Source organism: Elephas maximus, chromosome 14 (genome assembly GCF_024166365.1).
Source record: "Elephas maximus indicus isolate mEleMax1 chromosome 14, mEleMax1 primary haplotype, whole genome shotgun sequence".
Lineage (NCBI taxonomy): Eukaryota > Metazoa > Chordata > Mammalia > Proboscidea > Elephantidae > Elephas > Elephas maximus.
The window spans coordinates 91930235-91950996 of NC_064832.1; the positions used below are offsets into that span (position 1 = coordinate 91930235).

At 41.3% G+C, this 20762-nt stretch overlaps 1 protein-coding gene and 1 pseudogene across 6 annotated transcripts in view; one reads left to right on the forward strand and one right to left on the reverse strand.

Moving 5' to 3' along the window:
* The window catches only part of MBNL2 (muscleblind like splicing regulator 2), a 194308-nt gene that overhangs the window by 61546 nt on the left and 112000 nt on the right, over window positions 1–20762 (forward strand). For all 6 annotated transcript variants that reach the window (XM_049853125.1, XM_049853129.1, XM_049853124.1 and 3 more), the window contains one exon: window positions 1911–2697. In XM_049853125.1, the coding sequence (XP_049709082.1) occupies window positions 2524–2697 (174 nt within the window). In that variant the 5' untranslated portion in view covers window positions 1911–2523. The remainder of the gene's footprint in view (window positions 1–1910; window positions 2698–20762) is intronic.
* LOC126058372 (40S ribosomal protein S25-like) lies at window positions 12859–14672 on the reverse strand (annotated as a pseudogene).

A 20762-nucleotide genomic window follows, 5' to 3' on the forward strand; every position in this document is an offset into this window, starting at 1 on the left:
AATAAATGTTCCATGATCAGATAAGCTTGAGAGACGCCATGGCTGCTCTGCCCCTCTTAGAGACTCACCAGGCACAGCTGTGCATTCAAGGCTGACAAAAGCCCTATTGAAAACGCTTCTTTGACCTAGTTTAACCCAGAATTATGAAGCCCTTGTGGCACAGTGGTTAAGTGCTCAGTTGCTAACCAGAGGGTTGGCGGTTCAAACCCACCAGCCATTCTGCAGGAGAAAGATGTGGCAGTCTGCTTTCATAAAGATTACAGCTTTGGAAACCCTGTGGGGGCAGTTCTGCTCTGTCCTATAGGGTCAACTATGAGTCGGACTCGACAGCAATGGGTCTGGGAACCCAGAGTTAACTAAACTTAATTGATTATGGGATCCACTTTTTCACTTGTGAACATCTAAGAATTGTTGCTTCCTGAACATACCTGACACATGTTGGTTTTAAATCCTCTACTTCTAGTCTTCATTTTCTTCTATTTTATAATTTCTTTAGAAAGGCAAGTATCCAAAGTAGCTTGTGGCATACACAAGTTATGAAAATGACAAACTTCTGGCATTTTGTGCTTCATTGATGCTTGATTCAGTAATGTTAAACTGTTAATGTTTTAATAATTTTATAATCTTTGAAAAAATTAAAAGAAACTTGTTTTTGTTAGTTGTTGTCGAGTTGATCCTGATTCATGGTGACTGCATGAAAACATAAGGATTTATGTTAGCAATCTGAATTTACTAGTTACGTTTTAGTTGTAGACAAGTGACTTACCTCCAGCATTCCGCAGAACAGAGAATGTTTAGATTGCAATCTAGTTAAAACCTAAACTAAAGCTAGCTCACATTCATTTGATCAGTCATCAGTTAAGTAGATGAATGACTCTTTATTCAATGCATATTTTTGAGGCCCTAGTTGATGCCATAAACTATGGCGCTAGGGATATAGAAGTGAAAAATACAAAGAATCCTCATAGTGCTGACAGTCTTGTGGGGAAAAACTAACTTTAAGCAAGTAATAACAGTCAAAACCAAAAACCAAACCCACTTCTGTGGAGTCGATGCCAACTCCTAGCAGCCCTATAGGACAGAGTAGAGCTGCCCTGTAGGGTTTCCAAAGGCTGAATCTTTACGGGAGCAGACTGCCACAGAGTCCTCCCTCAGAGTGGCTGGTGGGTTTGAACCACTGACCTTTCGGTTAGCAGCTGAGTGCTTTAACCACTGCGCCAGTGCTCCTGTAGTAATAAGAGGGTTGTTAGGTGCCATTGTGTTGGTTCTGACTCAGAGCAACCCTGTGCACAACAGAAGGAAATACTACCTGGTCCTGCGCCATCCTCACAATCGCTGCTATGTTGGAGCCCATTGTTGCAGCCACTGTGTCAAACAACAGAAGAGAGGCAGTATGAAGAGATCTGAGAATACACATCAGGGGCTTCTACCTAGCGCTCTCCAAGTCCAAGTCTCTGTAAGCTAGAAAAGAAGTAAAGAATAAGGAGCTCACGCTTCATCCCAATATGACAATATCTTCATTATGTAGGAGGGACACATCTCAAATAATTGTTTATAGCACTTCCGACAGTAAAATCAATGGCCTAAATGTGAAATTAATTGGAAACCACAGTTCCGATACACTGTTTTGGCGATTACGCGCATTAGATTGAATTGTTTCAGAATGCCTAATTATTATGTCTGCCACACTCATCTGTTCAAGTCATCCTAACTTTTGGACTGCTGCCTAGATTATTTCTGCAATACAGTTCCAGTTGAATTTTTTTTTCTTTTTCAATGCATAACTTTTCTCACTATACTCAAAGAGCTAAGCTACACTTTCGCAAATTCTATGTAAGGACTGAATAACTGTTAATGTGTTGACTCTATTGAGTTTGGGTTTAAACTGATATTTTATTTGTGTTTTGCAGGTTTATGATTGAAACGTGCCTATGTAAAGTCACTTTTACCAGAAACTGCAGCCTGGCAGCTGTTTGCGGGTTCAAATCTTGTTTTTCTGTCAATACACAGTATCCTGACCCTTAAGAGTGGATGAAGATACCTTACTTGTCTGACTTTGCCAATTGCTTGATTTCAAAATTGAAAAAGGGTGGAAGGAAACAAAAAATCCTACTAAAATATGAACATCTGAGTGGTTTATAATCTAGCATTGTCGATAGCTCTAAGCATCTAACTAAATATTCTCCCAAGGAGTGAGTGCCATGATATTGAAGTCACTTTATTAAAATCAGTTGTGTCTGCGAAACAGTCAAGAGACTCGGACGCTTACAGCCAGAGATGACACTGAATGTGCTTTTGTTGTGGCCCACCATCTTCAAATGGGACGTAGTGATCGATGAGTGACGCCTGTTGATAACTTCTCTTCTCACTCAGCTTCGTGGCTTGGACTTCATTCAGCAATTTATCACTTACCTGAAGACTTACTTACATGTGGGATTTTTCACAACAATAGTTTTGGAATTATTGCAAGTTGGATTGATATCATTTAACAGAAACTAACAAAATCCAACTTACTTTTTCGCCATGGCTTTGAACGTTGCCCCCGTCAGAGATACAAAATGGCTGACGTTAGAAGTTTGTAGACAGTTTCAGAGAGGAACGTGCTCCCGCTCTGATGAGGAATGCAAATTTGCTCACCCCCCAAAAAGTTGCCAGGTTGAAAATGGAAGAGTAATTGCCTGCTTTGATTCCCTGAAGGTAAGAGAACGTATCTTAACGTGTCATGTCAATGCTACGTGGGACTTTGAAACAGAATGTTTTTCATTGTACTTCTCATGGACGTTTAACAATAGCTTTTAGATTCTGTTTTCCTGTTTGTAGTAACTATTGGGAGATTTTCACTCAAAAAAAAATTTTTTTTTTATATTGGGCTTATTAAATTCTTTCCATATCCAAGTTTAAATTAAAAATACATGATGGTATATTTCTGGTCTGGCATGACATTCGTGTACCCAAGAGTTTAAATCAAAGTGTGCCTTGTGACAATGAAAGATAAATATTTTATGAATGTTTGATCTTCTGGAGGTTATATAAAGGTGAAGAAATTCAGTGTATCACTTTTTTTTTTTTTTTTTTTTTTTTTTTTATTGTTACCTCTTTATTACTGAATCCTTCCCATCAGCATTCAAATGCATGTTGTAATATATCTCCTAAAATCAAATAAACTGCAATGCCACATTGCCCTCCTGCCCTGAGTCTTTACTGTTCTTCTCAGTCAAGCTTCTCTATAAAGTGGTCTACATAGGCTGGCTTCACGCCTCACCTCCCATTCACCGTTCAGCACCTTCCCACTCTCTCTTCTTCCTCCCGAGACCACTTTACTGAAATTGATCTCATTGAGATCATTTATGATCTCTTTGTTGCCATGGCCAATGGACTCTTCTCCATCTTCGTCTTTCTCAACATCTCAGTGGTGATTAACACAGTTGATATTCTCTCTTTATTCACATCCGCAGTGCCTTATTTTCACCCCACTTGCCTCTTCTGTGTCTCCTTTGCTGCTCCATTCCTGCTTTCTCATGCTATATTCTCACCCCAGCAATCTTAGGAGTCCCATCACTTCAGCTATCAGCCATATGTAGTTGATTCTGCATTTCCGCCTCTTCCAAGCTCCAGATCAGTATATTCAACAGCCTACCCAGCTTCTGCATCTAGACACTAGAGAGGCATGACACACCTAATATTTAAGCTAGAACTATTGATCTTCCCCCCCAAACTTGTAATCCTTCCAGTCTTCTTCATTTTAATTAATCTTAATTTGTTTGTTTTTGTGATTTCCCTATTTGAGTTGATATCAGGACGTTCTGTTTTGTGACCTTGTGTTGTGCTGATATCTGATATTATTGGTTCTCTGACCAAACAATATCCTTTAGTATTTCTTGTAGCTTTGGTTTGGTTTTTGCAAATTCCCTAAACTTGTGTTTGTCTGTAAATATCTTAATTTCGCCTTCATATTTCAGAGAGAGTTTTGCTGGATATATGATCCTTGGTTGGCAGTTTTTCTCCTTCAGTGTTCTGTATATGTCGTCCCATTCCCTTCTTGCCTGCATGGTTTCTGCTGAGTAGTCAGAACATATTCTTATTGATTCTCCCTTGAAGGAAACCTTTCTTTTCTCCCTGGCTGCTTTTAAAATTTTCTGTTTATCTTTGGTTTTGGTGAGTTTGATGATAATATGTCTTGGTGTTTTTCTTTTTGGATCAATCTTAAATGGGGTTCGATGAGCATCTTGGATAGATATCCTTTCGTCTTTCATGATGTCAGGGAAGTTTTCTGTCAGAAGTTCTTCAACTATTTTCTCTGTGTTTTCTGTCCCCCCTCCCTGTTCTGGGACTCCAATCACCCGCAGGTTATCCTTCTTGATAGAGTCCCACATAATTCTTAGGGTTTCTTCATTTTTTTTAATTCTTTTATCTGATTTTTTTTCAGCTATGTTGGTGTTGATTCCCTGGTCCTCCAGATGTCCCAGTCTGCATTCTAATTGCTCGAGTCTGCTCCTCTGACTTCCTAGTGTGTTGTCTAATTCTGTTATTTTATTGTTAATCTTTTGGATTTCTACATGTTGTCTCTCTATGGATTCTTGCAACTTATTAATTTTTCCAGTATGTTCTTGAATAATCTTTTTGAGTTCTTCAACAGTTTTATCAGTGTGTTCCTTGGCTTTTTCTGCAGATATCCTAATTTCATTTGTGATATCATTAAGCATTCTGTAAATTAGTTTTTTATATTCTGTATCTGATAGTTCCAAAATTGTATCTTCATTTGGGAAAGATTTTGATTCTTTTGTTTGGGGGGTTGGAGAAGCTGTCACGGTCTGCTTCTTTAAGTGGTTTGATATGGATTGTTGTCTCCGAGCCATCACTGGGAAACTAGTTTTTCCAGAAAATCCGCTAAAAAAAAACTGCAGTCAGATCCCTATCAGAGTTCTCCCTCTGGCTCAGGCCTGGGGAGGGTGGGGGAGGGAACAGAGAGATAGGAGAGTAGCACCTCAGAATATAGCCAGAGTTGCTTGTCTTGCTTGGAATGACTATTATATCTGAGATTCCCGCGGGCGCGTCGCCTATGTGTGCTGTCTGTGTGGAGATTGCCCCCGGGGGGTCTGGCCCGCTGGAGTCACGGTCAGATCCTCCGCTTCCAGCCCCACGCCCAGCGTCAAGGCTCCCCTACTGGGACGGTGCACTCTCGACTCCAAAATCAGTCGCTGCCTCCCGGGGACTTCTCGTCCCTCCAGCCGCGTGGCCGTGCCGCCTCCGTGAACCAGGTGGGCCCCCTCCCGGGGTTAGTTCAGATGGGTGGAGTAGCTCCCCGTGCTTGGGCCGCGACCGAGTGTCCCGGCTGGAACGCTGCTCTCCCCGCTCCAATACCAGTCGCTGCCTCCCGGGGACTTCTCCTACCGGCTGCGTCCCACGCCGCCCACGCGACCCGGATGGTCACCTTCCTGGGGTTAGTTCAGGGGGTGGAGCAACTCTCCGTGTTTATGGCGTACCTGCGTGCAGTCCAAATCCCTGTGGGACGGTTCCCCGGCTCGGATGCTGCTCTTTCTGCTCCAAGATCAGTCACTGCCTCCCGGGGACTTCTCCTAACGGCTGCGTCCCACGCCGCCCGTGGAACCGGCTAGTCCCCCTCCCGGGGTTAGTTCAGGGGGGTGGAGCAGGTCTCTGTGCTTGTGCCGTACCTGACTGGTATGCTGGCTCCAGGCTCTGGAAACAATCGCTGCTTCCCCCGTATTAGTTCGTTCTCCGTCTCTAAATCTGTGTTTGTTGTTCAGGGTTCGTAGATTGTTATGTATGTGATCGATTCACTTGTTTTTCCGTGTCTTTGTTGTAAGAGGGATCCGAGGTAGCGTCTGCCTAGTCCGCCATCTTGGCTCCGCCTCCCAGTGTATCACTTTTATGTGCCACTTACTCTGACTCACCTCTTGAAGAATTTTTTTATTCCGTGGCTTGCTTTCTTGACCAAGAGTTGCCTAAACTATTTCTGAATAGGTTTTTCATTGTCTCTGAAAATTTGTCATGACTAACAGGAATTACACATACATACTCAGTACTCCTTGAGAACTTACTATGTGTGAGTTACGTAACAGAAATTAGCGTGATCAAAAATGTACTCTTGATGAGCTCATGTCTGGTAGAGAAAACACAGCACATCAGGAAATAACTGTAATACAAGATAGAAAGGGACAAGTGCCTTCATGGAGACTCCTACCGGAATCCACAGATGAGAGAGCTGGCTTCCAGCTGACAGTTTCAGGGAGTGTTTCAGAGTTCTTGGCACCTGAGCTGGATACTAAAGTTGGGTACAGTTTGGACTGGAAGAGGTAGGGGCATCATAATGAAAGATCTAGTTGAAGGAAGTGGAATAATTTAGCCCACAATTTTGGGGGGTTTATTTAGCCCTAAAATTATAGAACTATAAATCCTAGATTGCCTGGGAGAGTCTTCATATCATGATGACATTGTTTTTAACAGATATAAGTAAAATATGTTGCTAACAAGAGTTTAATGTTTAAATCTTTACAAGACTTCTTTTAAATAAGTTTACAAAAAAAAAAAATTGTTGATCTGTGCTCTTGGTATATGATTTGGGAAAACACAGTGTTGTGAGTTCACGTGATAGTGACCTTAGCCTGTGCTTGGATGTTGAAGGGAATGGGTGTGTCTTTGGGGGAAAAATTCATCTTGTAAGTCAAAATATGTCTTATAAGAATTATTAGAAAAAAAAGTTGTCATCGAGTCAATTCTGACTTATAGCAACCCTATAGGACAGAGTAGGATTGTCCCATAGGGTTTCCAAGGAGTGACTGGTGGATTTGCACTGCTGACCTTTTGGTTAGCAGACATAGCTCTTAATGACTTTGCCACTGGGGCTCCATAAAAATTATGTCAAAAATTTAACTCGTGAATATAAGACTTTAAATCTTGTATTTAAGTATAAAAAAAACTTAAATACAAGATTTAAAATCTTAAGTATAGGGAACCCAGGTTAAGTGCTACGGCTGCTAACCAAGAGGTCAGCAGTTCAAATCCGCCAGGCACTCCTTGGAAACTCTATGGGGCAGTTCTACTGTGTCCTGTAGGGTCGCTGTGAGTCGGAATCGACTCGATAGGAGTGGGTTGGTGGGGTTTATTTAAGTATATGTAAAGGGAAAAGTCTACACATTAAAAGCCAAAGAATGTATTTACAACCCAACAGAAGTCTTCTAAGTGTTCAAATTTGAAAAATTAGAAAATTAGATATGTAATCTACATCAGTAACTATGCCATTTTATTCCTTTTTTGTCATAGAAGTTATTATCTAGACTTTAAAATTACAAAGCACTTTGCCTAAAATAGAAATGAATAGATAAATCAAAATTCACGTAAACTCTAATGGTATAAGGAGTCCTTCAGTGGTGCAAGAGCTTAATGCACTCGGCTGCTAACAGAAGGGTTTGGTGGTTTGAGTTCATCCGAGAAGGACCTGGCGATCTACTTCCAAAAAATCAGCCGCTGAAAACCCCATGGAATGAAATTCCACTCTGACGCACGTAGGGTGGCCATGAGTTGGAGTGACTCACCGGCAACTGATTTGATGTTTTTAATAATGGTATAAACATGTCCTAAAGTTTATTATTTTGATTTTAGTCAAAAAAAGTAAACCAAGCATGTATTTATCTCTATGACTATCACCAATGGGAGCGTTCACTTAAAAAAGCAGTGTAAATTAAAACTAGAACACAAGAGCTTCAAGATATGGAAACAGGTCAAAGTTGAGAAATTCATTGTCCAGGTCATCCCCTCTTCCTTCTTTGTATTAATCCAAGCTTTCTCTGGTTGGATATTTAATATCACCATTTTAGCAAGTTCCTTGAAACTTCATATTCTTTAGAGAAGTTAGGAAAATATGGAGTAAATATTCTTGGCCTATAAACGATAAGTATTTCTTTGATACCAACAGGACATCAACTTCCAGATGATTATAACCCATCATGCCACAGTTGGTTAATGTCCGTTCCACAGAGAAAGAATCAAGAGTAAATATGTTCAATGTAAAAACATGACCAAGCCATGAGAATACTTAACACCAAATTGAAAAGAAAATTCAAAAACCACTTGTAGAAGTGCCTGAAAGAACAGTTTTCAAATGTTTAAGTGTAATTACTTAATGCTTCAAGCTATCAGTTCCCTTTTAGGATTGTTACAGTTCAGGTTATTTAAGTGTGATGTTGTCTGTCTTAAAAATCGTCTAACTCAAAAGAAAGTGAAAAAAGCTCACAGGCACTGGAGTAAAAGGGACCTAAGTCTAAAAACCTCCTCAACAACTCCGTAGCCTTGGGTGAGTCATTTATCACTTCTCAGCTTTATTCTTACATCAGCAATGTTTGCCAGTGAAATTGGCTAAAGTGCGCCCAGTGCCTAGCCCCATGCTGCCATATGCGCCTTGCAAGGTTGTGGTAAAGACACGAGCAATAACTGCAAAGCCCTTACAATTGGACCTGGCCAAAGAAGGTACTCAAGAATATTAGCTAAAAAGAAAAATAATGACAATGATAATAAGGAAGTTGTTTAATTTTATCTCATGTCATATAAAAAAAAGATAGTGTTGCCCAGTGGAACTAGCACAGCGTAACGGAGAAAAGGAGCAGCAGAAGTCAGGCAGACCTGGGTTTGAATGAATCCTGAGACGAGTTATTTTACCTCTTGAACCTCAGTTGCCTGTTACATAAAATTGACATAATATACTTGCTTCATAAGGTTACTGTAAGGATTAAATGGCCTGAGATATGCCAGATGCCTAGCAGAGGACCAGGCATGTTAGGGATTGGCCATGTTAGTTCTTTCCTTTCTTAATAAAGCCAATTAGCACAACTGATCCATTGATTTTGATGACCGGACTTAAAGGCAAGATGTACCCAACTCTTCAGAAACTACTGTGTGAGTGTTAATACCACAGTCATGCAAATTAGCAATGAAATTAGGAGAAATCAGGTTTGGGACAGACATCATTGTTGTTGTTTACTATAAGATAGTTTCTGAAAACACTTTGGGGTATTTATTTGTATTTGTAACTGTGAAAGGAATCAATTGACCTATCAGTACAGGGAAAAGTTAATCATGGCTCAAAGGTATCCCATTTTGGGGTTATAAATTCTTTGTATACAGGAGTAAACTATCAATACGTACGTAGTAAACAGATTGTGGTTGTTTGGAAAGAAAGTTGCTGAGACCTTTGAAAAGAGAGCTGTGCATAAGTAAATACTTTTATAGAAGGTATTTCAGAAAATAGAACAGAGTTCTTAACAGTGGCATTTGTCCGTGATTCACAACTGTTGCTTGTTTAGCATTGTGTGTGAGATCACGGGGCATGCAAGCGTTCCTGATTTCTTTTTTTTTAAGTTACAGTATCATTATGAACAATGGACATTGTTTAAATTTTTTCAGGAAGGCAAGATGACATTCTAGAACATTGTGTTCCAAAAGTTAGGCTAACTTGACAAAACGCAGATTGTTTCGTGAGCAGCCAACTTCCCGGTAGCTGAGTCCTGCACCAAATTAACTCCATCTCCGACGCCGCTATAATCCATGAAGGAGTTTCACTCGCAGTTGAAATGTTTAAGATTTTTCTTTCCAGATTCTTTTTTCCTGTAATGGGTAGGGATCATATCTGGACTGTTTTGCAAATTGAAACCATCCAAGAGGAATAAATGAATAAACTTTAATGCTTATTAAGCCTAAAGGTTTCAGTATTTACCACTTTGATCAAGAATTTAATGTATTTGCTTACACATTTGAATTCTAACTCAGCTTAAAAAAGGAAACAATTTAAAAAATCTAATGCTAATTTTAGTAAAAACACCCCGAGAGTAGTTGGGAAAATAGTTTAGACCTTACATAACCCTTCATTATAAACAATTAGCTCAAAGACAGAGTGATGCTTTTCATTTCTAATCAGATGACGTCACTCCTCTACTCAGGACCTTGCAGCGACTTCGCATCTCACTCAGAGTAAAGACTAACCTGTACAAAGGCTGTCTGGATCCTGTGAGATCTAGTTCCTGTCCCCAACCACTCTGATTTCATTTCTCTACCAGCGCTCCTTATCCAGTCCACTCCCGCCCCATCTCTTCTTGCCGTCCCCTAAGTGTACTAGCCAGGTCCTTCCTTTGGGCTTTTGCACTTGCTCTTTGCTTTGCCTGCAAGTCTCTTGACTTAGTTGTATAAACAGTTTGTTTCCTCATTTCCTCAGGTTCCTGCTCAAAAGTATTAGTGAAACTGTTCTGCCAACCTTATTGCAAAGAGTAATCGCCTCATTGGTAGGACCCCATTTCCTTCTCACCTGGCTTAACTGTTCTCCCCAGCACTCACCACCATTTGATAAACTCTCTATTCATTTATTACCTGTCTCCGTCCTCCACCCCACTAGAATGTAGGCCCCAGGGGGATAGGCATTTATTCTGTTCTCTTCATGGGTGTGTCCCCATTGCCTAGAACAGTGCCTCATACATAGATGCTCAATAGATACTGTTAAATGATACAGCATGTTCACCAGGAAAGTGTTCAAGTCTCTCAGACAGGGCTGCCCCATGTGATAGTACAGGTAGTGCACTGCACGCTAGGGCTGCCTCTCTCATCATAGTCTGTGTGCTTGGCACCTCCTGGAGTTGTGCAGTATACAATCTGGGTAGCCATTATTATGGCCCAGCTCTTAATGTCCCAGTAGATTTCACCCAAATCAGGGAACCCTGGGTAGCATTAGCAGACACAGATATGACTCTGGAATACAAGGCAACAATGGAAAATTGACAAGGAAATCTCTTGATTTTCTCTGAAGGGTATCTCAAGCTGCATGTAAGAAAGAGAAACTGCTTTTTACTACTCTCCTGTTTCTTCTAAATTTCAAAGATGTTAAAAAAAAAAAAAAAAGGTCTTGCCATTTACCTATGGGATGTTGACTGTATTTTGGCTGATGGCAAATAAAATTTTAATCTCCATATTTATTGACTACGATTTCCAAATTAAAAGTGGTAGAGATGCAACTGTATTGGACAGTTCTTGAAAACATATCAAGAAACATATCAGAATACATAGTTAATTGTCTTTGACCTTAGTTAGCTTCATGTTCTTGAGCTCTTACTGGATCTTAGAGGTTAATTCTCTACTGAAATTCTCTGAGTGTTTTCTAAGTTGTATGCCTAATATTGGCCTTATTTGCAAATATAATATCAGATAATTTTTTTATTATTAATACTAATCATTATAGTAGTATGTTTTTGTTGTTGTGCTCCATCAAGTCAATTCCAACTCACAGTAATCCTGTAGGACAGAGTAGAACTGCCCCATCACGTTTCCGAGGCTGTAATCTTCAGCAGAGCAGATGGCCAGGTTTTTTCTCACACGGAGTGGCCGATGGATAAGTAGCCGCTGGCTTTCTGTTAGCAGCTGAGCACCGTTCATGTAGTAGAGCCTACTTTCTGCCAGGCATTTTTCATGCATTACCTATTCCTTCCAACAACACTATAAGGTAAGTATAAGAGGTCCGTTTCCCTGTAATCTGGCTTCTATCCTTTGGGCAAATCAACCACGTCCTGTCCTGTGGCCTCCCTAGACTCTATTCATATTTCTATATAACAGTTTGCTGGTGTAAGTCCACATCCCAGTATGAGCCTACAAGCCTCTAAAAGATGATGATTGTGTCTTAGCATCTTTGTACCCCAGCATCTAGCATGGCATCTGCCTACAGTAGAAATTCAATAATAAACATTCAAAGAATGAATTGACTAGCAAAGGAATCCCCACAACTTTCCAGAACAGATCGATTGATAACCATCAGTGACCCCAAAGCCTAGCACTTCTTTGCATCACTGTTCAACATTTTCTTTAGCGTCTCTGTTTAATATCACAGGCCTGATCAACCTCTCTTTTGGATTTCTCCTGCTACACCCTCCACCCGATATTCTCCCATTTCTTTTACCACTCTAGCTTCCCCTCCTAGTTCGCCTCTAATGCTACCCCTTCCCTTGCTCCCTAACCGTAGATACTGTCCAAGGCTCAGGACTGGCCCTTCCAGTTTAGTTTCAGTGATGAGCTCTGACAGCTTAGCTGCATTCATGGCGTCAACTCCCACCTCCGAGCCAATGAGTTCCAAACCTGGGTGTGTGCCCTCTCCGTGCCAGCACTACCACTCCAGCTGTCTATTGAACATTCCCATCTGAATAACATTGTCACCTCTCGTTCTACAATATCTAACTCCAAACTCTTCATTCTGTCCCCACCCCAAGCCATCACGCGCCCCCCAGAGCCTTTACCCCCAGCAGGAAAACCTTAGTGTGATTCTGGACACCATGGAGAGGACTCTTCGTCTTTTGTATATATGTGTATGTGTGTATAGGGAATTATAACATCTTTAAAAATTAATCAGAACTATGGACTCTTTACCCAGAAAAGTGCCTGAACTTCATAGACTACTGTAAACAATTTCAAGATCTCAGCATTTCATGTTCACCTTTAAAAGTCCATCTATGGACTGTAAAATAAGAAATCCTGATATGAGGAGAAGCCTGGAAGATTAATATGGGCCCGAGAAGGCCAGAGAATCATTAAAGATACGTTTTGGCTATTTCACAAATTTGGCTAGAGCCAAGATTAGCAACAAATTCCTCCTAATATTCGAGACATTCGATGCTGAGGAAGGAGATGTACTTAGTTTTCAGGGTGAGAGGACCGTTACTTCCTGTCTAACAGCAGGTGGAATCAGTTGTAATGCCTTTGGTGAGCCAAGGAACAAGGATCTTCAGGGAGTCAGACATCAGCCTACATGTCTTATCTGCGGATGGCACATATGTGGCAAGATGCCTACATTCAAGTCCAGTTTAAAATGAGGAGTTAGACAAGATATTCTGCAAACATGGGAAAGAACAGAGATCAGTCACTGTACTCTAACGTGATAAGCCCAAGTTGGGCTTCAGAATCTATCTCTACACAAAGTCCTGAATAGCCACTAGCCTTCCATGAAGTTAGCCAGAGAGAAGAGGCTTAAAAAACTCCAGAGAGTCTTTGGTACTGAGTACAAGGAATGAAAAGGTCCCTGGGTGGAACAAGCAGTTTGTGCTCAGCTACCAACCAAAAGGTTGGCAGTTTGAACCCACTCAGTGGCAGTGTGGAAGGAAGTCCTTTCGATCAGCTTCCATAAAGATTACAGCCAAGAAAACCCTCCAGAGACCCTACAGGTCTGCGCTGTAGCACACGGGGTTACCGAGAGTGAGATCGACTCGATGGCAACACATTTAGAAGGAATAGTGATCATTTGACATTCTATGATTGCAACATTCCATGGTTAAAATGTGTAAGAATCGATAAAAAGGATTCATGGAAAAAATGGCAAAACTTGTGCTCCCCAAAAAACTAATGGAATAAAACATCAATTTTAATTATGTTCTTTAATAACTACATTTGTTTATTATTCACTTCACCTTCGGGGGTAACGCTTAGTTTTTTTTAGTTTCGTGTACTGGTTCTTATTAAACCACTTCTCATCACAGTTTAAGGAGAAGGAAACATTGTCACATTAATGTAATTAACAGTCTGTTTCTTCTAAAAGTGGAAATAGCATGCATTTTGTCAATACCCTTATTCTTCGTTAAACTTTTATTTTTATTTTAGAGTTTTTGTTTGCTTAATACAATGACATAGTTGGAAACAAAGAACTAAAGTAAAAGCATTGGCCTGGGATTCTGTATTTGAGCCTTGACTTCGCTGAGTTGTAACTTTATATTATTTTACCTCTCTGGTCTCCAAGCTCCTCATCATTTAAATATTTGTGCATTCTTTCATCCATTCATTCATTCCCTCTTTAATTAAACAAGAGGTGCAAACTCAAAATCTGCAGGAACCAGGCAGGTTATCTGAATGAGTGACTCAGCTCCCAGTGTTGGAGAGACCCGCTAATTGTTGGAGACTACAACAAACCAACCAAGAGCACATAAAGAACCAGCTGCCATTGAGTCAGTTCTGACTCACAGTGACCACATGTGTGTCAGAGTAGAACTGTGCTCCACAGGTTTTCAACAGCTGATTTTTCAGTAGACCGCCAGGCCTGTCTTCTGTGGTGCCTCTGGGTGGACTCGAACGTCCAGCCTTTCAGTTAACAGCTGAGTGCGTTACCCGTCGTACCACCGAGGGACTCCACAAATGTGCATAACCTCTGTAAAAGTGGCAGCTGTGACTCAGCAACAGACAGCTGCTGTCTGCCTTGTGGGAATCTAGGTTATTTTTATTTAATAAAGTTTTGTTTTTCATAACATACAGTTGGTTGGACCTGTTTATGCATCTTTCCTGGCGGCTGGGGCATCTCCCACCCTTGGTGTTCCTGGTGTGAATTACTTGAGCTCTGTGCTTTGAAACCAGCTTGTTAAGACCTTTACAGAACAGCTCCTGAAGGGCTGCCCTGGCCAGGGAACCTCGAATCTTCGGTCTCTCAGAGACAGCAATGGGGTTATAAACTCATAGTTGGGAACTTCGTTACAGAGTTCACCATATATGGCTTTGTCAGACAAGACCAGGTTATTGAGCTTGCCCTGAACTTTGCCTGTGGACCACTTCTTCTTTGTGGCTCTGCTCCCAAATTTGTTCCCTGGGTCTTTGTCTATCTTGGCCGACTTTCCAGCATCTTTCTTCTTCTTGTAATTCTTGGGCGACATCATGAAAATCAGAGAGTAGCTGCAATGACCTCGCTCTTGCTGAGGAGTGGGACAGAAAGGCCTGGGCGATTTTTTTTAAAAGAACCACAAATCTGAATTTTAATGTGAAGTTTCTCAATATCTAAATTTTTGCAATCAATTAAAATGTGTTTAAACACTGCAGTCCAAGCAAAACACATCTCCAGGGTGGATACAGATGATAGACTGCCACTTTTAACCTCTGAAGCAAACAAACCAATACTGATTTTGTGACGGGCACCACTAAACACTAGCAAGATGGCAGCATATACTGCTTCTTCATCAATAGGGATAACTGAGGGCGAGTGAATCTATAACCTGCCCGTAATCATCCTTGAAAGACTTTATTTGTGTTGCTTTCGCGATTCACCCTTAGCTGGTTTTCCCCTTACCTCACTGGGCACTCTTTCTCTGTCCCGTTTCCTGAATCTTCCTCCTCCTGACCTCTGAATCCTGGAGCCCTTCCAGGCTTGGTCCTGGAACATCTCACCCTCTTCTCACTCCCATGGTAGACTCCTTCATCTTTTTATAGCTCACTGAGCATATTCTTGCCCGAGAGCCTTTGTACTTGCTGGGCCATCTACCAGCACCCTAGACACCCTAGTGGCCTCATCCAGTCCAGTGACCGCAAGTTTTCTACGTGCTGAATATTTCTTCGTTTGTAAGAACTCTCTTCCCTGAATTCTAGACTCATGTATTCAATTGCCTACTTGACAGCAGCTCTACTTGGATATTGAAGCGATGTCTCAAATTTAATATGTCCACTAATACATTTATGATTCATTCAGTTGATCAAATCAAACATCTTGAATCCTGGCTTCTCACTGTTGTTTCGGTAATTCCTGTTCTCTCTGCTTTCAAATATATCCTAAATCCAAATAGCTTTCAACACTTCTATCATGACCATCCTGGCCCAGATGACTATCGTGTCTTACATGGACTATGATAATAGCCTACTACAATAGCTTTCACTTTCACCACACCCTAGCCCAGCAAACAGAGAAATCCTTTTAAAACTTATGTCAGAGTGTGGAAATTTCTTTCTCAAAACGTCCAACAGCTTTTCATTACATTTATAAATTCAAAGTCCCTTAAGGCCCTGCAGATATGTCCCTCTGTTGCATTTCTGGCCCCATAAATCCACCATTGTCCCCTCACCACTTTGCTCCAGTCACATTGGTCTCTTTGCTCTCTGAGGCCTTTGCCCTTACTGTTCACTTCACCTGGAATGCTCTTTCTTCCTTGAGTGCTCATAACCACAACCTAGCCATAACCATAACCCTATCCCTGGCGCTACCACTGTCCCTAAGCCTAATCCTAATGCTAGATTTAACCCAAACCCTAACCCTAATCCTAACACTAACCCGTCCTCAACCCTAACCTTAGATCTAGCCCAAACCATAACATTAACCCTCAACCTACCCCTACCCCTAGATCTAACCTTAGCCCTATCCCTAACCCTAACTACAAGCCTTATTTCCTCACTTTAGTCTGGTCTTTGCTTAAATGTCACAAATCCGTCCCCCAGAGGACACCCAGGCCTTATCCTTAAGCTGAGTTATCTTTCCGCCTGTCTTTTCATTATCTGTCTCCTCCACCAGAATGTAAGCCTGTAAGATGGGGATTTCATTGCTTTATCCCAGCATCTGCTGGGTGTTCAATTATATTTGTAAGTGAACAAATGTATCCTTCAATCTTAAGCTTTTAGATATAACCGTTCCAACAAAAAGGAGCTGTGGTGTTACAGTGGTTAAGAGCTAAGAGCTAACCAAAAGGTTGGCAGTTTGAATCCACCAGCCACTCCTTGGAAACCCTATGGGGCAGCTCTACTCTGTCCTATAGGATTGCTGTGAGCGAGACTTGACTCGAAGGCAACAGATTTGGTTTTGGTTCCAACAAAATTCAAATCACTTTTTTGAGGGGGCTATTTCTCATTTCTTCCGTTAATTTACTGAGAGAAAAGACATGAAGTTAAAGGCTTGTACAAATAAGGCTCTTGGGCTTACAACTCAGAAGGTGTCTGTGGGTCACGTCCATGTTTACAGCTGTCCTGACAGGAGGTCACATGGAGACGTGCCCACACGATGTTGGCTAAGACCGATCGAAATGGAGGGAATGGCTTGTGGGACCACTGTGGTCAACTCAGTAATGCTGAAAAGCCATCGACTGGTGCTGGTATTTGACAAAATTTTCACTAGTCTGCTGTGAAATACGGGCATTGAAATGGGCTTCCCTCTCCCCCCCCAAACTAAATAGATTAAATTTAATGGTTGCTTTTTATTCTGAGATTATTGCCTTCCTATTTTTCGGATTATTGTGTTCCTTTCTTTTATAAAATGATAGTTCTAATGGGTGAGTTTTAGTGTGCTTTTTTCCTCAGTGTCCTTATTTAGCAAAAGAAAAAGCAGGGGACTCTCTGACAGCTTCCCACTCTTCTTATTAAATATTACTGCTCCATAAAATTCAAAGGTAGGGACCCACCTGACCACCCACACTACTGGCCTGACATCCCCACCGCCAGAGTCACTCTTGAGTCGCACACACAAGAAGAGTGTTGTCATGAGCGCTGTTGTTGTTAACTGTGTTGTGTCAGCCTGGACTCATGGCAGCTCCATGCACAATAGAACAGAATGCTGCCTGGTCGTGAGCCATCCCGATGATGAGTTGAGGATTGGGCCATTGGGTTTTCATTGACTGATTTTCAGAAGTAGATTGCCAGGCCATTCTTCCCTGTACATCTCAGCCTAGAAGCTCCACTGAAACCTGTTCAGCATCGTAGCACCACACGAGCCTACTCAAAGACGGGTGGCGGCTGTGCGTGATGTGCGTTTGCCGGGACTCAAACCAGAGTGTCCGGTACGGAAGGCGAGAATTCTACCGCTGAACCAAGAGTAACTATTAAATTCACATGTTAACTGAGAGGGCCGCAGAACTTCCTCTAGCTGTTTTCTGTAAGCAAATGAGCACAGCTTGCTCCATCAAATAAGCTACTTTTCATTTTGGGCAAAAAAAGAGCCTGATGAAAGACCTTGAGACGGTGAGCACGTGTGTTTCAGTATGCAGGAGCAAGCCCCCAAGAAGCCAGCAGGCAAGGTCTGACCCATGGCAGGGGCAGATCCCTGGGGCTGGGGAGACCAGGATTGTCTGGGAAAAGTGCATCAGAGATGAACTTCACCTACTTTACAATTTCCCGTGACCTGACCCTGCTAATACTAAATAGCGTATCCTTTCCAGTCGGTTTGGTTCAGTTTCCTCCATCTAAAGATTGTAGTCTAGTGTGTATTACTGTTTCTCAGCAGTCATGATCAAGAAGAATAAAACTGATACTCAAAGTACAAACCCTTCCGCATGAGCACTGACCTTTTGGAATCAGGAAGTGAGTGGATGTTGGTATATTTATTTGTGGTCAAACTTACCTAGCCATCCTGTCTGACCAACGTGTATTTGGGAGATATGACTGATTCGATCCTTTTCTTATGGCTGAGGTCATTTACCCACAATGAATATTAAGCCCTGGAGAAGAAGGAAAGAAAGATGACTTGGAGGCTTTAATCTAGCTAAAGCAAGACAAAATGACTAGATTCAACTTCCGACAAGTTTATATTTTATGGAGATGATGATTGTCTTACCAGAGCATTTCTTATTCTTAAAAAAAAAAAAAAAAAAAAAAAATCGTTACTTATAAAGTTTGCCTAAAGAAGTGATGTGGACGCTAAGGTGCGTTAGTAAGCAATCTTAACATACCTAAGGTTTGTTTACCAATGCACCTTAGCACTTACCGGTTGAAAAGTAGAGTACAGTATAGATAGCCTTTTTTTAAAATTCCCAGCTAGCCCACATCTCAAATCTCATCTGAGGGGATATTTCAGGTGCACCCAGTCCTTAGTGAAATCATTACTGACGACGCTGATGACATCATTTCCACACGTGCCCTGAAAGCCAGCTCTGACCCAGATGCCCAGGACCTAAAATCGATCGGAAGCAGCCCTCGGAGAAATTTAATTCACATCTCTCCTCTGTCCCATCCCTTTTGGCACTTGCTTGGTTGTTCACAGGAGCTGTGCTCTCTGGTAGAACTTACTGGGATGGCCGAGCTCGTAATGAAAAATTCTAGTATGTCCAGTACTTTCTGAGTGTTATAGAAAGCTAAGGAGGAAGAAATTTCACTTCCTGGAGAACTTTCAAATATCTTTATTTATTCTACAAATAGTTATTGAGCAACTCCTAAGTGCCAGGCATTATGTTTGGTGGCTAAACAAGAGATAGGGACTCTGTTCTCCTGGAACTTACAGTCTAGTGGAAAGAACAACCACCACCACAAAGTAAACAAACAAATGAATAAAATAATCACAGTTTATCGAAAGTGTTTTTTCATTCAGTAAATATGAAGTGTCTACAATGTGACAGGCATTGGGCCGGGTACTAGTAAAATATAGCATGTTATGTAAGCAGACAAATTTCCTGACTTCATGGAATTTTTCTATTGATAGTGACAAAAAAAAAAAAAATTTGGAGGAACCCCTCACCGCCCCCAAATTAGTTATTTACAAACTGAGAAGTGCTAGAAAGGAAATAAATAGTACACTAGACGGAGAACAACACATCATTGGGAAAGAATTTACATAGAAAGGGTGGTCCAGGACGCTTTCTCCAAGGAGTTGCTGTTTGAGCTGGGACCTGAAGGATGAGAAGGAGGCAGCCACGTGAAGAGAGACGAGCTTTCCAGGTGTGGGGAGAAGACTAAACTTTGAGATGAAAAAATTTGGCCAATTCCTGGAAACGAGACCAGCGTTACCAAGTGGTCAGGAAGAGAGGTCCTGAGACAACAAGAGAGAAATTGTGTAGGCCACAGTTTGAAGTTTTAATTTTATGCTAAATACGAAGATTTAAGCAAGGGGGTGATAGGCGCTGATTTGTCTTGTGCCAGGCTACTCTGCCTAACGGTAGAAGGAGTTGGTGCAGGAGGCCAGGAGATCAGTTGGGGAGATTTATATTGTCCAAATAACTGATGTCACCTGGATGGGTGGTAGCAGCAGAGAGAAAGAGAAGTGTGCAGATTTTAAATGTATGAAGTCATATATTTTAGAAAAGATACATCATGACACATTACTAAAGGGATCGATTAATATGCTGCCCTACCCTCATTTGACGCTTACCTGTATGGCATCTAGAATGATTGTCTCAAGAGGGAACCTACCCTTTCCTCTTATGAGTACATCTCTCTGGGTGCTATCAGCCCTGCTGGTCATATTATTCTTAAGTTCTTGTCTTGTTGGATTTTATTTTTATTTTGAAATAAGTAGAGAAATACTCAGGTTTGTCAGGGATAAACTCATTTAGTTTATTGCAAGGTAGTCATGGCAAGACACACAAGTAGGACCTGAAGATACTCATTTAGAGCCAGAGAATCAGAATTAGCAATGACAATGTTAGTTTAATGATTAGAGTCCAGATCTGTAGACTTCTGACTTTTAATGAGTGGTCTCAGGAGGAAGGCTTGACCACTTCTCAAACTTGTCATTAGGGTCTGAGGTCGGCTGTGGCGGGCAGCATCTCAGCAGGCTCTCGGTCTTTGCGGAGAAATTCAGTGAGGCCTTTTGCTGCTGCCTTCTCTTGGTAGACGTGCTGAAGTCCAAGGTTTACATGTGATTGTTTTTACCTTGACCTTGCACAATAGAGGCCAGGAGATGCCATATTTAATCAAGACTGGGGTGTCATATCTTTTTTTCAAGGTCAACCAGATGGTGTAATATTTCATCTTTCTTCAAGATTAGAGATAAGTGTTTATGACGCACTTGTATCTCGAGGCCAATTTACAGAAAATTTTAACTATATGCTACATTTTCTTTATCACCTTTTATCACCCAAATGCAGGTAGGTGCATGACTATCTCAGAGACATTGTTTACTTCATACCTCATATACTTTTTTGTTTCTATTTTAAAGCTATTTTCTGTTTCTAACATCACATTTCATTCTGTTGTACATAGGGTGGCTATGAGTCGGAACCGACTCAATGACACCTCACGACAACGTCACATTATAAATGACTTATACGTATGCGGTTTGAGAG